This window comes from Alosa alosa, chromosome 5, assembly GCF_017589495.1.
Source record: "Alosa alosa isolate M-15738 ecotype Scorff River chromosome 5, AALO_Geno_1.1, whole genome shotgun sequence".
In the NCBI taxonomy this organism is placed as follows: Eukaryota; Metazoa; Chordata; class Actinopteri; order Clupeiformes; family Clupeidae; genus Alosa; species Alosa alosa.
The window spans coordinates 9,206,631-9,225,645 of NC_063193.1; the positions used below are offsets into that span (position 1 = coordinate 9,206,631).

Here is a 19,015-nt window from a genome sequence, read left to right on the forward strand (position 1 = left end):
AGCCAAAAGAAGAAACTGGAGCCTGGAGTGCATAAAGACAGACATAAGTCCTATAGTTTCCGTTCCCCTATTCACCAAGGTGTTAAAACAGCGAGGAACTTGTACACCAAGCTAACACACTGCTATCTCAGCTTAGAAGTCTTAGCCCTATTACCAGAACCCCTCCACTCACAATGCACAGGTCTGCTATTGATCCGATCCTGCTCCAAGAACACCTGACTCAAGTCACTTGAGATACAATGTTCTTGATTGGCATAATCAGGTGTGTGCAGATGAGAGTGCCACTGAGTCAGGGATAGAGCATGGCGAGATGGTGAATATGGAGGGCAAGAAAAGCTCTGCGAGATTGAGAGCCCCTTTGCTTTGAGCATGCTTTGAAATATATTCCTTAATATATTTACCCAAAGGTTGTTGCTGGTGTTACACATGGGTGGGAACATAGATATATAAACCTAAATACCACATTGTCTGTTAAGTTCTATTAGGAATAAGTCACCGTTTTCTATATCCGTGGGTGGAACTGGGTGGAGCAGCAGCGGTGGTACATCAACCCAGGGAAAAGGGGCCCCAGCCTTCCAAACTCCCTGTCATAGGGATCCAGAGGCATTCAACGGTCTGGGGACCACAGTTTAGAATGGTGCCAGAATCCAGTCCAACATAGTGTTGTTCCTTCTCTGCAGCCAGTAGTTATATTAGTCTGTAAAAATCAATATAAATGGTAAGCACAGCACATGTATATTAGGTGATATATAATATAACATAATAAAAGATCAATTATCATCCAAACATATGCATATGCGTGTCAATAGGACATTGAAAGCTATCAGCATCTGATACCACAGACCTTGGGTGGAGGGTTGTGGAAGTGTTGAAAGCCTGACAAAGTGGGCTTCATGTGAAAGGAAACCTTGGGATGTTAGGCCTACTCCACCAGGAAGTAACATAATTCTAATGTTCTCATGACATAACTGAAACCTGCTGCTGAACAGACTGACTTGGTCCACCCTTCAAGCATATGGTTTGACACCACCACCCACCACCCAAGAAACCACATTCCATATATTCCATACATGTATATATATATATATATATATATATATATATATATATATATATACGGTTTGTGTGACACTGTATATTTCATATCACAAACCGGAAATATGTGGTTGATTGTGTATATATATTGGGCACTGTGATCCTTCTTTACACAGAGATTATGGAATTTATATGGATTTAAGATTATGGATTTTTCAAAAGATGTGGATACCAATGTATTTTTTTCCCAATAAGACAATCAAATGCACCCTATTGTCCTAATTTCATGAAGTGTATGATCTATTTTTGACAATTTCTGAACTGTGAAATTCATCAACCATGCTCTGTGGTTGTAAAGTTATTGCAGCATCATCATAACTATTCCACCTGTGTGTGCATGGTTAACATTTTAAAGTGTAAAATAGTTTAGGCTACAGCACAAATATCTCCATATAAATAAGCGAGTGAAATATTTTAATTTCTTCTCAAAGTGCACCAGATTGATAGTCTGGTCCTACCATACTCTCGTACATTTCATAATGTACAGAGAGTCTGGCCACTTTCAATTGCCAAGCGTTAACTTCCTTGAAGGCAAGTACTCTGTTGAAGTTTAAAACTATTGGATCTGCTTAGAGTCACTCTAGATCTGCCATAACCAATCAAACTAGCGCACGACCTCAACATCATCGTTCTCAGCCACCCCCTCTGTTCGCTGATTGGACAGGTAAAATTTGGCCTGAGAAAACCCGCGAATATACCGAAATCCCAGATGACGTACTGAAGGGAAATTAAAATTGAGCGGAAGTACGTAGAAGGGCGAAGCCAGGCTACCAGATTGATGCATTTAAACTTTAAAATGTAAATGTTCTTCCGGGGAGCATGCCCCTGGTCCACCTTATATGAGGGACATGTACCCCAGTGCAGTTTTGGGTCTAGTGACACACCTGGAGCATACATCAACTCACATAATATGATCGCTTCCTTCATAGATATATAATAGTTTGGGAGAAAATGCATTTTATCCAATCTTGTAACCTTTCATATTGGCCCCAACCTGTGGTGTACAGTAAGCAAATTTCTACTTGTAGGCCGTGAAAAGTCTTGGAAATTTCATTCAGAGTCATTGAAAAGTCATGGAAAGGTCTTGGAATTTTGTCAGTGAAAATGGGTGGGAACCCTGAAAGTAACTTTATGGACAAAAGTATCAGGGCATTTGACCATTACACCTACAAGAACTTTTATGACATCCCATTCTTTGTTTTATACTTGATAGTATATCACAAAGATAGCCACATGTTATACGATATTTCCAACAGATCTAATATAACAATTTGTATTACCATCATGTCAACCCTGTGAGCATCATGAGTTTGCTCAATATGTAAATTCAGACCTTTCAAGAAAAAATTTCTACTCAGACTATAATACTTTTTGGGCTTTGGTGTACTCAATAATGTTGAGTACACCAAAGTTTTATGATAGAACTATATAGTATGGGTCCCCAGCCGGATGCTAATTTGCATACGTTGGGCAATTTGTGTAATTAAGATAATTAGCATAAATTAGAATAATCACCTATATAGATCATATTATAGGAGCTGCTTGGCCAAAATGGACAATGTTAGTATATTTTTAGGGATTACTGGAGATGCTGAGTCCATATCTGACATTTTCAAGATTCAAAATCTCTATTTAAACATGGTTTGGTCACGTTCTTAGTCTTATTAAGCCTTTGCATGAAATCATTGCCTCAATATCAACACATCAGGATGTAGGCTATGAATCTGATTGGCCATCCCCAAAATGCATCAGAATACAGGAAATCACATCAAACAAATTAAAACATTTCTGAGGGAGGACCTCCAAACCCACCTTCCACATATGTGAAAATGTATGGGGGGCCCTTAAAACATCTGGGCCCAGGGGCCCGAAAGTTCATAATCCGTCTATGCTCACCGCTAGGTGGATGCCCAAGCAAGAGGATCCAAAGAGAGCCCTTGTAAGGGGCACTAAAAAGCTTACAGAGGCCTTCAGAAGAAGCCGCAGGAAGAGACCAGCTGTCGCCTGGGCTTGCCTGGGCTACGGGAGGAGTGCTTGCCTGAAGAGGATCTCCGATGCAGTGGCCACGGTGGAGAAGGACTTCACGCGATAGGGAGAGCGGCCTGAGGAAGCGGCCTTGGAAGATGAGGTGGTGACGCCGGCCTGGGCGCTGACTTCACCGCGAGAAGACCTGGAGCCCCTGCCCCCGCCGGGCGGCTTTAGGCTGGAGTTGGCGGTGACCCTGGCTGCGGAGCAGAGCAGAGGTGGAGTGGCAAGGAGGTGGTGCTTTGAGGACGGACGGTTGGCGGAGCCGTTTGAGGCACAACGGTTGGGCAGCTTCGGCGGAAGGGCCCTCTGAAAAACTGAACTCTAAGCCTTTGGGTGCGTGTGGGAGGCACCATGCAAAGCGGGGGCCTGTTCGAAGTTGGCCTGTTCGGCCGGGCGGCTCTTTAGAAAAAAATAAGGAAAAAAAAAAAAGTTTGTTGTGTGAAATCCGATGGCACGAGCCAGAGAGAAGGTCTAGGCCTTGGCGCGACCGTGGCAGAGTGGAGCGGCCGGGAGCAGCGGAGGACAGCTCTGCGACGGCCTGATTGCGCAGCGTGGTCCGGCTGCGATGGAGCTGGAGTCTGCTGCCCCGACTGGCGAGACGACGGAGTGGAGGGTCGGAGGTGTGGTGCCAGTTACGGTGCTCAGTGCCGGGGAGTCTGTGGCAGTGGAGGCTAGGCCCCGCCAGGTGTTGGAGGAACGTTGTGGTGGTGCACACTGCGAATGTCCGACCTGAGGGTGTTCACTGAAGGGAGCTGGGGACGAGCAGCGACGGCCAGGTGACTGCCAGCACGCCCGCATTGGGCCATTGGTGGTTGTTGTTCCCCCGGAGTGAGTAGGGCTCTTGCGGTGTGTGCACCCCACCTGCTGTGTGGCAGTGTCAGAGACTTTGCTGGACTGAATGTGGGAACGCCCGCGCCGAGGACGGCAATGGCTTGTTGGGGGAGCTGTGTAACGTCAGCGTGCTGGACTGTGCTTGAGATTCCCACAATGTTTCGCGCTGGGGATTCTGGGAGAATTTTGGGGTTGTTATTGTGTGTGCTTGTGCCTGTATGGTGAGGCTGCGTCCAACCCTATGTGTGTTAGGTGCGAGTGTTCTTGACTTCCCTAGCGTGTGCTATGTTCTGTGCCTATGTCCCTGCTCCCGACCTTTAATAAAGCTTTTGATCAGACAACGCTGTCTCATCAATTGTTACACTATTAAATCTGCTTAGCATCATTATCATGCTGCACATATTTGTTAAAGCTCTTGCATTGAAGTTGAATGATCATCTCAATACCAATGTTTCCCAAAAGGGCTTGTCCCAAGGAGAACAGTATTACCTTAAACACACACGAGGAAACTGAACAGTCCAATCAGTAGACTATGATAAGCTAGCCAACTATGCTACTTTGTTTACAATATTTCCAGGCTATAGGCTGTTCTAAGGTAGGCTATTGAAATGTCTAGCCCCCCCCCAAAAAAAAAAGAAAAATCGAGGTTCGTATCAAAATGTGGGTCAAAAATCGCAATACGAATCGAATTGTTAGGTTGGTGTATCGTTACAGCCCTACTGTATATAGCTACAGCCCTATCCTCCAAAAATCTGTCTAAATTGGACCAAAAAACTCAGCAAAATCAGCTTAATGAGAGTAAAAACGTGACCAAACCATGTTTAAATAGTGATTTTGAATCTTGAAAATGTCTGATATGGACTCAGCATCTCCAGTAACCCCTACAAACATACTAACATTGTCCATTTTGGCCAAGCAGCTCTTATAATATGATCAATATAGGTGATTATGCTAAGTTATGCTAATTAGCTCAATTACACAAATTGCCCAACATATGCAAATTAGCATCCGGCAGTTTCTGCATGCTGTACTTTCTGTAAAAGTGGGTTAAAATATAGATACACATTAACAACTGTAAATTTAAAACAGTGAGCACAAGAAAATCATTACAGTATGTTAAATACATCCACGATGCATGCACCAAACAACACCTTACACTAAAAGTACTGCCAAGTTTTATATGGCACCTTCCCTGTATAAAAGTGATGTTTGTTTAATAATACAAATAGACATGACCTTTAAAACTTTTTAATTTTTATAAAACTAACCTTTAAAAACAGTGAACCAAGAGTAAACATTGATCTATATCAACCCTGTTACTCTTAAAACCAACAGAGTTCATCTGAAAATGTTGGTGGTGAGAGTTGAGGCTTTTAAGCTTATTTTCTCATTATTAGCTTAAAAGGTTGGTGGTGAGAGATGAGGCTTTTAAGCTTATTTTCTCATTATTAGCTTAAAAGGTGCAGTCACAGTAACACACTTTAAAAGGTTCTAAAATGTCAAACATTATTATGTCGCCAGCATAGCCTATTGACAATTTATGTTGTAAATAGGCCTACCTTATAAGCCTACCTGTAGCTTAGGGAAGCTAACAGCTTTCTATTAGGATCTCGTTTGTTAGTTACAGTTTTGTCATAACTCCCAGATGCATTTTTGCATTTAGAATAGCCAGAGCGTGGATATCTCAATCAGAAAATTAAACAATATTGGGTGCCTATGGACTAGGCTGGGTGAACCCAGCCTGATCTGCCCGCTATTTATTTTTTGATTTCTTAAAAGATTGAGCTTGGTCTGGTGAAAGCCAGACTAGCCATGAACCTCAGTTACACAATGCAAGGGAACATGAATCAGTCTATATTTGCACGAACAATAACGGACAACAGCTCTTCAACTTTGGCCCGTTAAAATGTGTATGAACAGCTATGCATTTCATCAAGGCCCATTTGGACATGTCGGTTATTTGCACCACTGGTTAGATGTAAAACAGCATTTCGTTTCAGACTACTGTTACTTAATTTGTGCATTAACAATAACGTTTCAGACTACTGTTACTTGCATTGACAATAAAGTATCACATGAACTAAAGATGACTAAAATCTTGTAGAAGAAGAAACATTCACAAACAATCCATCCATCCAAAAATGACCTTTGTTTTTGATAGCTGTTGAAAACGGCATGGAACTGACAGAGATGTTTTTGTTTATAAATAAATAAATAAACTAGATGTACCGCATAGCGGTACAAAATATGACCGCCGCTCAGTCCTGTACATCCGTTCCGCGAAAATAAATCACACTTCAATGTGTCTCCATATTTTACTCCATCCCCCACTCTTGAAACTTTTGTGTATGCTTGTTTGGCATGCCTGAGTGTGTGTGTGTGGCTGCACAGAAAGTAGCCTACTGGTGCTGAAAAGGTGAATAGATTGTAGAATAGCCAAAGAAGATGTAGCATTGTTATAAAACCTTTAAAATCTCTAAACAAATCACAAGTAGGGCAGTTCATCACAGTTCATCCATTGCAACTGGATTGATGAAAGGTCACTTACACCTGTAGGCTACATTGTATTTGGGAAAAGCAAAAGGTATCAGCATAATGTTATTTATTTATTTATTTATTTATTTATTTTTTGTGTATTTATAAACAAAAACATCTCTGTCAGTTCCATGCCGTTTTCAACAGCTATCAAAAACAAAGGTCATTTTTGGATGGATGGATTTTTTGTGAATGTTTCTTCTTCTACATAAAATTTTAGTCATCTTTAGTTCATGTAATAATTTTATTGTCAATGCACAAATTAAGTAACAGTAGTCTGAAACGTTATTGTTAATGCACAAATTAAGTAACAGTAGCCTAGTCTGAAACGAAATGCTGTTTTACATCTAACCAGTGGTGCAAATAACTGACATGTCCAAATGGGCCTTGATGAAATGCGTCGCTAGACTGTTCATACACATTTTAACGGGCCAAAGTTGAAGAGCTTTTGTCCGTTATTGTTCGTGCAAATATAGGCTGATTCATGTTCCCTTGCATTGTGTAACTGAGGTCCATGGCTAGTCTGGCTTTCATCAGACCAAGCTCAATCTTTTAAGAAATCAAAAAATAAATAGCTGGGCAGATCAGGCTGGGTTCAACCTGGATATTGTTTAATTTTTCCGATTGAGATATACACGCCTGGCTATTCTAAATGCAAAAATGCATCAGGGAGTTATGACAAAACGGTAACTAACAAACTAGATCCTAATAGAAAGCTGTTAGCTTCCCTAAGCTACAGGTAGGATTATAAGGTAGGCCTATTTACAACATAAATTGTCAATAGGCTATGCTGGGCGACACAAATAAAATCTCCTTTGAAACCAATGGCTTACGCCTTACAGTATCAAGCGGACTTAAACTGCCATATCGTATTAAAAATTGTAATAACATTCAAGCAGCTCCATGAGTCAAGGAAAGCGCGAATGAAGTAGCCACTTCTAGATGGGACCCACTACACAGTAGCTTAAGGTGTGTTGCTAAAGCAGCCATAATGAAATGAAGGTGTCATTGTTTGGATACTTCACACACACGTGCTTTTTAATTTCACAAGACTACAACTACCAAGCTGTAATCAAAGCACATCGACTCCCCTCTCACACCATGCACGCACTTTATAACAAAATAAAAAGGCGTCTCAGTCTCACGCATGTATAGGCAAAACTGTATCAGACCGGTGTAACGTTGGTAAATCTTCCATTGCACAGAATGATTTTGTAGCACGTGCAATAAATGACAGTCGAAAGATACAAACAGTGCTGCTATCAATTTGCTTGGTATAACAGCATTTATAGTTTTCTACAAATGCAATCAATCAAATGCCTCCATCACTCAACTAACGCTAACGGTAACATTACCTAGGTCCTTATTGATATTACAAGATTAACGTACCTGCAGTAAAAACCAAGCATGTCCGATAAACATCCTCAGATTTATTTCGGCTTCAAGAAGAAATGGGAATTACACTTCATGTGAACATCGTCCTATCCTTATTAGATGTCCGCTGCGGTAAATTACAGTCCTTGTAGGAAGCGTCCATTGTTTTTCCAACCCACTTTTAACTTCCAACAAAATTACGTCTCACTGCAACGATGCGCCATCTAGTGGACAAACGACTACTTATCGCCAATACTGAAAATGCAGCCATGATGATGATGATGATGAATATTTATTTTGGCTTTCTTTTAATCCTACTGAATTTGTAATTATGTATCGGCCGTTCTAATACCGATAGTATGTGGGTGCCTGTGTGTGTGCATGTGTATATGTGTGCACCGCCATTTACAGGCCAATGAGTGTACAGTCACTAAATGTACACATAACCTAATTTTTAGACCCCCATGGATGAAATTCTACTTAAACTTGGCATACCCCAGAGAATGCCAGGTCAATCATACACATAAAATGTGGTGCAGTTCTGAACATCTTAACTGAAGATAGGGGCAATTAAAGCAGAATAATATTGCATTTTCATTTTTTACCGGGGGGTGGGGGTGCAAATCACAAATGAGTGATTATGAGCCAGGTTGATGTGGGCCCTTGAGACCAACATACCATAAAAAAGATTCTTCATCCTCAGTGCCACGGTTCAGGTAGTTATTTAGGAAAAACTGTTTTTTTTTTTTGGCGGTTCGGGGGCCCAGCCCGGGGTGGGGGTGGGGGGCTGGTGGTGGTCCCCGGTACCTAAATGAAATTTTTTTCAAAAAGTCTAGTGGGGCTACATACCCACCAAATTTCATGTACCCCGGTGGTTCGTGTCCCGGTATCAATGACCAAAAATTCAGGGAGTAGATGACGGAAAAATTCTTGAATTGTGTGCATGTGTGCGTGTACAAATTTATGTTTATGTGTGTGGGTGTGTGTGTGTGTGTGTATGTGCGTGCTTGTGTGTTTGCCTGCGTATGTGTGTTTGTGCATGTGCATGCATGCGTACATATGTCTACTGTGTGAGTATGTGTCATACGTATGATTACTGTAAATGTATGTGTGTGCGTGTGTATCTATTTATGCACATGTGTGCACATGGAATGGGTTAACATGACCCCTGGAGGCAAACATACGGAAAAAATTGGTCATCCTAGGCCCTACAGTTCTCAAGATATTCACAGAGAACTGTGTCTGCCCTACCCTCCTTTCGGGGGGTCCAGTCCAGCGGGGGGGCTAAAGATCAAAACGAAGAATGACGGTTCCATGCTATCCATGTGGGGGTACATGCCCACCAAGTTTTGTGTACCCCGGTCTTTCAGTGTCCCGAATCCTTGTTGGTGTAATGCGTCACTAAATGTACACATAAATTATTTTATTGTAAGGCCCCCCATGAACGAAAGTACACAAAACTTGGCATGCATTCGGAGGGTGTCATAATGATCCTACACTTTTAATTTTGTGCAGTTTTGACCTTGTCAGCCAGAGATATTGTGATGAAAACACCTAATTTTTGCTTTTTAATTTTTAACTAGGTGGCGCTATACATGAAATAAGTGGTAATGGGATGGGTTGACATGCCCCTTAAGACCAACATACATAAAAAAAGGTGGACCTCCTAGGCCCCTACGGTTCTCGAGATATTCACAGAAAACTGTCTCCGGCCACCTACAGGCCAGTTGGTGTATAGTAACATAAATTAATTTATTGTGTGGCCCCCCATGAACGGAATTCCACAAAACTTGGCGTGCATACAGAGGGTGTCATAATGATCCTACAATTCCAATTTCGTGCAGTTTTGACTATGTTAGGTCACAGATACCTTCAATTACAACACCTCATTTTTACTTTTTTGTGTTTAACTAGGTGTCGCTATACATGAAATGAGTGGTTATGGAATGGGTTGACATGGCCCCTTGAGATCAACATACAAAAAACAAAATGGTCCTCCTAAAGCCTACGGTTTTCGAGATATTCACAGAAAACTGTGTCTGCCCTACCCTCCTTTCGGGGGGTCCAGTCCAGCGGGGGGGCTACAGATCAAAACGAAAAACGATGGTTCCATGCTATCCATGTGGGGTTACATGCCCACCAAGTTTCGTGTACCCCGGTCTTTCAGTGTCCCGGGAATCATTGACGGAAATTTGGGCATGCGAAAAAAAAAAAAAAAAAAAATCTGACTAAACCTATATGACCGCCGCTTCCCTGCGCGGCGGTCATAATAACATTATGCTGATACCTTTTGCTTTTCCCAAATACAATGTAGCCTACAGGTGTAAGTGACCTTTCATCAATCCAGTTGCAATGGATGAACTGTGATGAACTGCCCTACTTGTGATTGTTTAGAGATTTTAAAGGTTTTATAACAATGCTACATCTTCTTTGGCTATTCTACAATCTATTCACCTTTTCAGCACCAGTAGGCTACTTTCTGTGCAGCCGCACACACACACTCAGGCATGCCAAACAAGCATAGGCCTACACAAAAGTTTCAAGAGTGGGGGATGGAGTAAAATATGGAGACACATTAAAGTGTGATTTCTTTTTGCGGAACGGATGTACAGGACTGAGCGGCGGTCATATTTTGTACCGCTATGCGGTACATCTAGTTTTGATTAATATGTATATCAATTTGATTGTCGACTCCCTGAGGGGGTGGGCATTATAAAACATTAAAAATATCACATTAGAAATGATACCTCTTGTGTTCACACCTGTTATGAGTGTGGAGGGGGGTGGGTCAGAGACGCCAGATACCATGTGGAACCTCCCGGAGGTGTTGTGGGCCTAATTCAATGAAACACCCATGAAGGAAGTTGCCTGCTTGATAACCCTAATGAAATGCCCTTGAATGCTGTTCTCTTAGTGACGTCCACAAAGGTTGATTTCTAGATAGTTGTTTTTGACTGTAAACAGGGTTCGTAGTTTGATTGGCCGCTGTGTGAAATCCTCTACGTATAACACTAGGAATTAAACATCTCTCTTGTGTATACTTGGAAAAAAAAACACTGTTGGATTCCTGCAGAGCACATGCAAATTCCTATTCATCATGTCACTGCTAAAATATTCTTGAAATGAGAAAAAACCTCAACGTAGCACATTTCCCACCCTTATCACAAAATTGAGCTTATATGGGACTCGAAGCTGTAATGCCTCCAGACATCTGCAAATAGCAGATATCCCCCTTTTAGTGTTACACTACTCGGACTGACGCGCAGATGACGAGCAGTGACTTAGTGAATCAAGGTTGCCAATGAGGGAAGAGAGAACATGAAACAACATGCTCATGTTTGTGATGGATTCAACACTCCCGCAGTGGTATTTTAGGCAGATGCTTTTTTGTGTTGTATTTTTTGACTTTCAAAGGCCTTTGTTGTTGCTGTAGTTCACGGGTTGCCTTTTCCATTAAGCAAAGGTACAGAGTTTGTTGTTTTGGCCAACTTGATGAGACCTGAAAAGAGGGTGGCATTCAGGGATAGTTTTGGCAGGAGGAGTGTGTGAAACTCATTAGAAATAAGGTTGTCATCAAAAATATGTTCTCTCACCGAAAAAAAAAAAATTGACATTCAAGTCATGGGAAGAGAAAGCTCTCTATAGGCTTTGCGCAAATAGGGCACAAAAACACTATTATCTACAATGAGCACATATTTTTTACCCTCATACTTCTGTGCCTTGTATATTCTGTCCTGAGTGTGGTTAATGTTGTATGGTGTATGAGTTAGTTTTTTTAAGAATACCAAAAACTGTCACTCACAATGTGTCTCTCATGTAACTGTGTTTTTTATGTTTTAACTGGACCCCCATCTGGTTTTACATAATAATAATAATAATAATAATAATAATAATAATAATAATAATAATAATGAGCTTTATTTGTATAGCACCTTTCATACACGGAATGCAACTCAAAGTGCTTTACATTTGGAACATGTAACACAATAATAAAGAAGAATCAGTCATTATCAGTCATTCCTCTTCGTTACTTGCACATAAATTATTTTATTGTAAGGCCCCCCATGAACGAAAGTTCACAAAACTTGGCATGCATTCGGAGGGTGTCATAATGATCCTACACTTTCAATTTCGTGCAGTTTTGACCTTGTCAGCCAGAGATATTGTGATGAAAACACCTAATTTTTTTGCTTTTTAATTTTTAACTAGGTGGCGCTATACATGAAATAAGTGGTAATGGGATGGGTTGACATGCCCCCTTAAGACCAACATACAAAAAAAAAGGTGGACCTCCTAGGCCCTACGGTTCTCGAGATATTCACAGAAAACTGTCTCCGGCCACCTACAGGCCAGTTGGTGTATAGTAACATAAATTAATTTATTGTGTGGCCCCCCATTAACGGAATTCCACGAAACTTGGTATGCATTCAGAGGGTGTCCTAATGATCCTACACTTCCAATTTCGTGCAGTTTTGACTATGTTAGGTCACAGATACCTGCGATTACAACACCTCATTTTTACTTTTTTGTGTTTAACTAGGTGGCGCTATACATGAAATGAGTGGTCATGGAATGGGTTGACATGGCCCTTGAGATCAACATACAAAAAAAAATGGTCCTCCTAAACCTTACGGTTCTCGAGATACGTTTTCAAATTTTCAAAACGAAAAACGATGGTTCCATGCTATCCATATGGGGTTACATGCCCACCAAGTTTCGTCTACCCCGGTCTTTCAGTGTCCCGGGAATCCTTGACGGAAATTTGGACATGCGAAAAAGGTCATAATCGTCGCTGCGCGGCGGTCATAATAAGGATTGAGACTTTGTTTAAGTCAGTTACCAGTCTGAAATCATCCACTATTTTTACTAGGGCTGTTTCAGTGCTGTGATTTGATCTAAAACCTGATTAGAATTTTTCAAGGATGTACTGTTTTCGTTGAGGATGGATCAACATATTCTAATCAGTCTTTTGTTCTCTGGGTTCTTCCACTCTGCACAATAACATCCTAATTGTCCCCTTGACATAGTTCTTGCACTGACATAGTTTTTTATATCACCTTGTCTACATTATACTTTACTCTCCTATTTGTCTATATTATTTACGCTGGTCTCTAGACCTTATTCTTGCACTGTTGCACTGTTGGACTAATATTGGACTACTTTTTGCACCTTCACCATGATACTCACTCTCTTGAGCACCTTACCATGTACACATAACTAAAGGACTATGGTTGGACTACTTTTTGCACCTTCACCATGACACATTGCACCTTACCAGTCCCGGCCCTGTCACTACAAGCGTCTTATGCTTGATCACCCTCAAGCACATTGGACTTTTTAAATTTAATTTATATAGAATATTTAGTATTTAGTTTTGTTAGTTTTCTTATCTTCTACTGTCTTTATTGTACAGTGGAGTTTAGTTATATGTTTATACTTATACTTATATTTACCATTTCTGCTGTAAGTGATGTCTGTATGCTACTGAGACCCTTGAATTTCCCCTTGAGGATCAATAAAGTATCTATCTATCTATCTATCTTGCTCACCTACCACCTTCATCTGTTCTCCAGGCAACCATCTGCAGGTCACTTCATTACCAAATTAGTCTTCATCTGACTCAGGATCTTGATACTAATTGCAGTGACCTAAATCGAATAACCAATGAATTTCCTTCCTGTTGTTTGCTGTATCATATTAAAGGCATACAGATGGAAGAACAGGAGGATGTCAATATTAAAGCTAAAACCACTTCTCATTATGGATAACAATAAGTAAAAAGGAGTCCTGGTATATTCCCATTTGATCTGTTTTGTGCAGTTACTGCAGAGTTAAACACAACCAGTCAAAATCATCATGTAATTGAATGTTCAACTTTATTCATTAAATAAATAAATACTGCTTTATGTACACAATAAATTATTTTCCAACGGACCATGCGTTCATGGACAGACCTCAAACACATTGACTTTTTTTCCCTCATGCTTATGAAATCCCATTTGTACAATATGTTCACCTAATGTTCTAAAACCATTGTTCAAACGCTCTTCCGTCATCTTTAATTCATGTAGTGAGACACCACTCCGGTCAACAGAGTCGCTCTGTAAATAACAGTCCACAAGCCCAGCTCTGCCCTCCATATCTACACACTTCTCATGACAATAGACTACTCGGCACCGGTCCATCTGGGTCCAGCCCAGTATGGTTCCTCTACCTAAAGTATTTTCACACACAAAAAAACCCCAAAACAAAAACAATATCCTTCAACGGTCATCCATATCCTTTCAATCACTTTCCCCCATCTTCCTTTCTGTCAACATGGAGTTGGGTACAGCCCTTTCCTGTGAAAAAGACCTTTCTGGCTCAGTGGGCAGGGGGTATTTGGTCAGAGAGTACTTCTCCAGGGTGGTTCAGGAAGTCCATCCTGTGTAAAGCTCCACAGTCTTTCAAAAAGATGACAACCCAGAGGGGGACCATACACAGAGGGGTTCCCAGCTGTGCTTCGCTTCCCAGTGGTGTATGAGCACATGTGTATGTGTGTGGATATGTTCTAGTTGCCCCTCTGCATCAGCATGTTGAGGGCATAATCCATGCGTTCCCTCAGGTCGGACGTACAGCCGGAGGTCAACAGGGCGCTCAGCTTCAGGGTGGTGGAGATACGGTCCTCGTTGATATAGGTCAGCATGTATTCCTGCTCTTCGGTCCATAGAATCAGCTTGGTGTGATCGTGGTAGAAGTTCACCTGTTCACAAGAAGAAGAATGGGTCATTCAATAGCTGGAGAAAGCAACCAGTGCAACCAGTGGACTCGAACCCGTGGGCACGTGTGGTATGCTATTATTGTAGGCCATGTGGATGTGGGTAGGCAGGTGGTTTTACCTGAAAGGTGCCATCGTTGAAGAGCATCATTAACGCCCGGTCTGACTTGAGCCACTGTAGAAGGTAAATCCTGGGCATCTGGTTCTCGGTGGCACTGGTCACATCCCCACCCTGATAAAGGAAGCAAGGAGAAAGGGTCAGAGGTGAACGAGGAAGAAAAACATTCCTTCGTCAGGAAGGCTGACTTCCTGGCAAGGCGTGGGTGTGTGTGAGAGCCAAAGCAAACACTTACATCCATCAGGTTCTCCTCCATGTAGTGCGCAAAGTACTTGAGGATGGTGATTTGTCCCACAAAGCATTCAGGCACTTCAGAGACTGTAAACACTGAACAATGGCCCAACTGAGCATAGTGGTGCACAGTCCTGTAGGAGAGATAGAGAGAGAGAGAGAGAGAGAGGGAGAAGAGTAAGATATAAATGGTCACTTTTAAATTCCACTCCATTTAGATGGCAAAGATTAACTCTAGTCAGTCTGCAGTGTGCTGTACTTTTAATCTGAGTCTGAATGACAAATTGCTAGGCAACCAAAAATGAAGTCCAAACCAGTAGTCTTTCAATTTCCCTAGAGTCCTATACAACTGATTAGCACATAACCTAGTATACACATAGTACATAGTACACAAAAAACAAAAACAGTCAAATGAACAAAATCTCACCTCTTGTCAGCAAGAAGACTCATATGTGTCCCATTGTTGAACAGGACGCCCACAATGTTGTCAGAGAGTTGGTAACCAAATCCGTACTTGTTGGAGTAGTCCACCCACTTGGTCACCCAACGAAGAGTGCTGGTGTTTGCTCCTTTGGGAATGCTATCAGCTGAGGACAAACACAGAGTCAACATAAGAGAGAGCCAAACAAAAGGCTGACAGGACACCAGTGTTTGATTAAGATAGAGTATACAGCCCAGAGGAAACTGACGGCAGGTCTTAAGAGAGATAGGGAGACGAACCCTCACCTTTGGGCATGTGCTCGAGACATCCCCGGAGGACGCTGGCGACGGCTTCTGCCACTGTACCCGTGGTGCTGTCCTCCAGGCCTGAAAGAGACGATTACAGTGATGAGAGACAGCTCCCTGCTGCGTACTTAATCACTGCTCTCGGCGGAGGAATGACATTTCCTCTGACTCATCTCTCGCACACATACTCACATTCACTGCTGCTGCTGCTGCAGCTGCCCAGGCTGCCTCGCACAATCATGCGGATGGCGTCTCTCCTTTGAGGGCGGCCGTCTGTGGTCAGGGGCACTTGCTTCCCAGCTGTGGACCCACCGCCCTGCTTTATTTTTTGAAACGATGGAAGAGAAGAGGTTGTATTCAGATACACTGTGTCTTTGTTTTTCTTAGCATTGTAGGCTTTGAGGAAAACAGATTTGATTTTTGTTTGATTTTTAATCTAGAAACTCGGCATACCTCAGTGACCGGCTGGCTGATAACAGTCTTTTGAAAGTCTTGTCGCAATTTGTAGATGTCTTCCTCCTCCTTGGTGAGCTTATCTGTTCCAATGAAAAAAAAAAACAACAACTTATAAATCTCTGAACGCTTGCGCAATGCCATCTGATGGCAATTGCGCCTTTCAATAGAAAGGAAGTACAACCTCTGTAGGCCCTTACACCACACTGACACATGTTGATGTGAACCACAAATAAATAAATAAACAGATATATAAATAAATAAATGCAAGCACTCACTCAAAGTGTCCAGGTATTTGGCCTTGTCCTTCTTCCCGCCGAAGAGAGCGGCTGCAGCCTTTTTGAAAAAGCTCTTTGCTGGGCTGGAGACGTGGAAGTCTGGGGCACTGTGGCAGGAGCTGGGGGGGAGGTGCTCCGGCATGAAGCCCTGCAGTGGCAATGGATGAGGGGGCAAGATAACAACATTAAATAGCTATCAAGGGACAATCCAATCCAATAAAGAAAGTATGCACATGCCCTTTACATTATGGAACATATAGATAACTAACACCACACCTGTGTAAAGAAGTCATGGTGCAGGATATCCTCTAGGTGTGGCCTGTTCTCCGGGCCCTTGGACAGCATGCTGGCGATAAGCTGTTTGGCAGGAAGGGACAGTGAAGAGGGCATGGTGTACCGCGCCTCCCGGATACACCTGTAGGTCTCTTTGAGGTTAGTGGTCTCAAATGGTGGTCTGCCTAGAAGCATGGTGTACCTGCAGGACATGAGTAAAGCAAAATGCCGTCAAACTCAGGTAAAGTTTCATGGTTTGTCACTATGACTACCAGAAAGCTACACAGTTCTTCCTGAATTCATGTCCAGTGTCTAGCAGGGCAAGCATGAAAACATAATCAAAACAAGACAACACTCACATGACACAACCAAGTGCCCAGACATCCGATTCACAGCCGTGACCTTGCTTGTTCAGTACTTCAGGAGACAGGTAGTTAGGGGTTCCACAAATGGTCTTTCGCCTGTTGCACACTGGTTCCAATTTAGATGCCAAGCCAAAGTCTCCCAGCTTCACCTCCATGGAGTCATTGATGAACAGGTTACCTTAACATATACAAGGTCACAATAAGTTAGACTATATACCAGTCAGCTAAAGCACATTGCTACAACTTGTAATATACACGTTATGATCCCTTGAGCTCATGACCATGTAAAGCACTTTTTATAGTGATGTGGTGTCTGTTGAAGAAAAGCATACCTAATTTCAGGTCTCTGTGCAGAATCTCTTGATCGTGGAGATACTTTAGCGCGGAGACTATCTGTCTGAGGTAATACCGCACCTCGGGCTCAGTAAGCACTTTACGCGCTTTAAGAATGTGTGCTAATGACTGTAAAAGAGAGAAAAGGAGAAATGGGTAAAATTAGCATCATATGTCACATATGGTAAGTATTTCACTGAACGATAATAACTTCTTCACATTCAGTACTCACTCTTCTACTGCAATATTCCAACAGAATGTATATGTTGTCTTTATCTTCAAAATGATGATAGAAATGAACAATGTTTTTATGGTGGAGTCCTCTGTGGAGTTCAATTTCTTTGTCAATCTATAGGGAACAGAGACCACAATATGAAAACAGGTGGCTAAGCATACCAACGCAAACGGTTGACAAATCCAAGACTGCACCAAGTAGCTATAGACATATCCTCACCTTCTCCCGTTGATGGGGTTTGGACACGCGCGCATGAGGAACAATTTTTGCTGCATACACCTTGCTGGTGGAGAGGTCGGTCATTTCGTAGCATTTTGCAAAACCACCCTATACCGAAGCAAAACACACGGAATCAATGATGGTCCGTCAAATCGACAGCAGGCGATTAATATGCCGAAGAATGAAATGGAAATTTAAATACCTTCCCCAAAACTTTTCCACGGCAATAACATTTCCCAGTAACGGGGTCTGTAATGATCCTGGACAGCTCTGATGGCATGTGTCCATGATCTTGTCCTTTCTTCCACCGCATTTCACCGACTGTGCTTTGGTCACTCACTGTCTGTCTGCTGGCTGTCTGCACATAGCTGGTATTCTTCAGTATATCCATAACGGAGCTTTCGTCTCTGTTTTGGCACTCTGAGCGCGCACCGGCTTCTCCGCTGAATATAAGAGAGGAGACCGCCCTCAGTCTGGGTTTCCTACGTCAGAGTTGGGGGGGAGCTACTGTGCGTTCATTAACAAGGCTCGGAAGTGAGCTATTTCACATGACGTCTAAAATCAGCTTGTATCCATGTAGGCTTCAAAATCATGTACTTTTATAGATTGATGTGTGCATAATGTTAAGCTTATTCGCGAATGCATTAATCGACACAAAATGTGATGGATACAAGTAAGACATGAGAGGTTAAATTATGCTATGTTGGACTGGTGAATTTCAACGTCATAAGGCTTATTATACATGTTCATATCCACAATTAGCAGAATTACCACAAGAAGTGTTGTTATGGAGAAGGAAAATAGTATATGGAATGTGGATTCATGGGCATTCTTCTTCATGACAGCAACAGGCTGCAGCGTCATCTGGTGGTATCAAATTCAATGGCCAATGGTTATTGAGGCAAAAGTGATTTGCGCCAATGTTTAGGCAACATAACAACCACCAGTCCTAGAATGATTTCCTAACTGATTATGATTTCGTTTAGTGCCCTTATAAAATAACTGCATTAACTGTGTCAAAACTGCAGTTCCCTGAGCATCAAAACTGCAGTTTTGGAGGAAATATTTGCCGTTCTTGTGCAGGAAATGCAGTATTGTGGAAAAACTGCATAGTACTGTAGGCTACTTTACTGCAGAAATTCAGCATTTTGAAATACTACTGTA

General features: G+C 42.0%; 1 protein-coding gene across 1 annotated transcript; it reads right to left on the reverse strand.

Annotated features, from left to right (window-relative positions):
- Positions 1–13,717: 13,717 nt before the first annotated feature.
- On the reverse strand, positions 13,718–18,284 carry plk2b (polo-like kinase 2b (Drosophila)). The gene is made up of 14 exons (XM_048244507.1): positions 18,054–18,284; positions 17,852–17,959; positions 17,630–17,746; positions 17,397–17,526; positions 17,059–17,242; positions 16,703–16,901; positions 16,427–16,574; positions 16,149–16,231; positions 15,888–16,014; positions 15,696–15,776; positions 15,397–15,556; positions 14,974–15,103; positions 14,742–14,852; positions 13,718–14,605 (listed from the first exon to the last, which is right to left on the reverse strand). Exons 1-14 carry the CDS (start codon positions 18,240–18,242, stop codon positions 14,414–14,416), a joined length of 1,959 nt encoding a protein of 652 aa, XP_048100464.1. The 5' UTR covers positions 18,243–18,284; the 3' UTR covers positions 13,718–14,413.
- Positions 18,285–19,015: the final 731 nt, after the last annotated feature.

Excerpts from the sequence above, each read along its gene's own strand:
- plk2b (XM_048244507.1), bottom strand. The coding sequence starts at position 18,242 with ATGGATATACTGAAGAATACCAGCTATGTGCAGACAGCCAGCAGACAG. Across the intron at positions 16,575-16,702 it reads ACCATGACTTCTTTACACAG|GGCTTCATGCCGGAGCACCT; the intron begins GTGTGGTGTTAG and ends TTGCCACTGCAG. Across the intron at positions 15,557-15,695 it reads TCTCGAGCACATGCCCAAAG|CTGATAGCATTCCCAAAGGA; the intron begins GTGAGGGTTCGT and ends GTTTGTCCTCAG.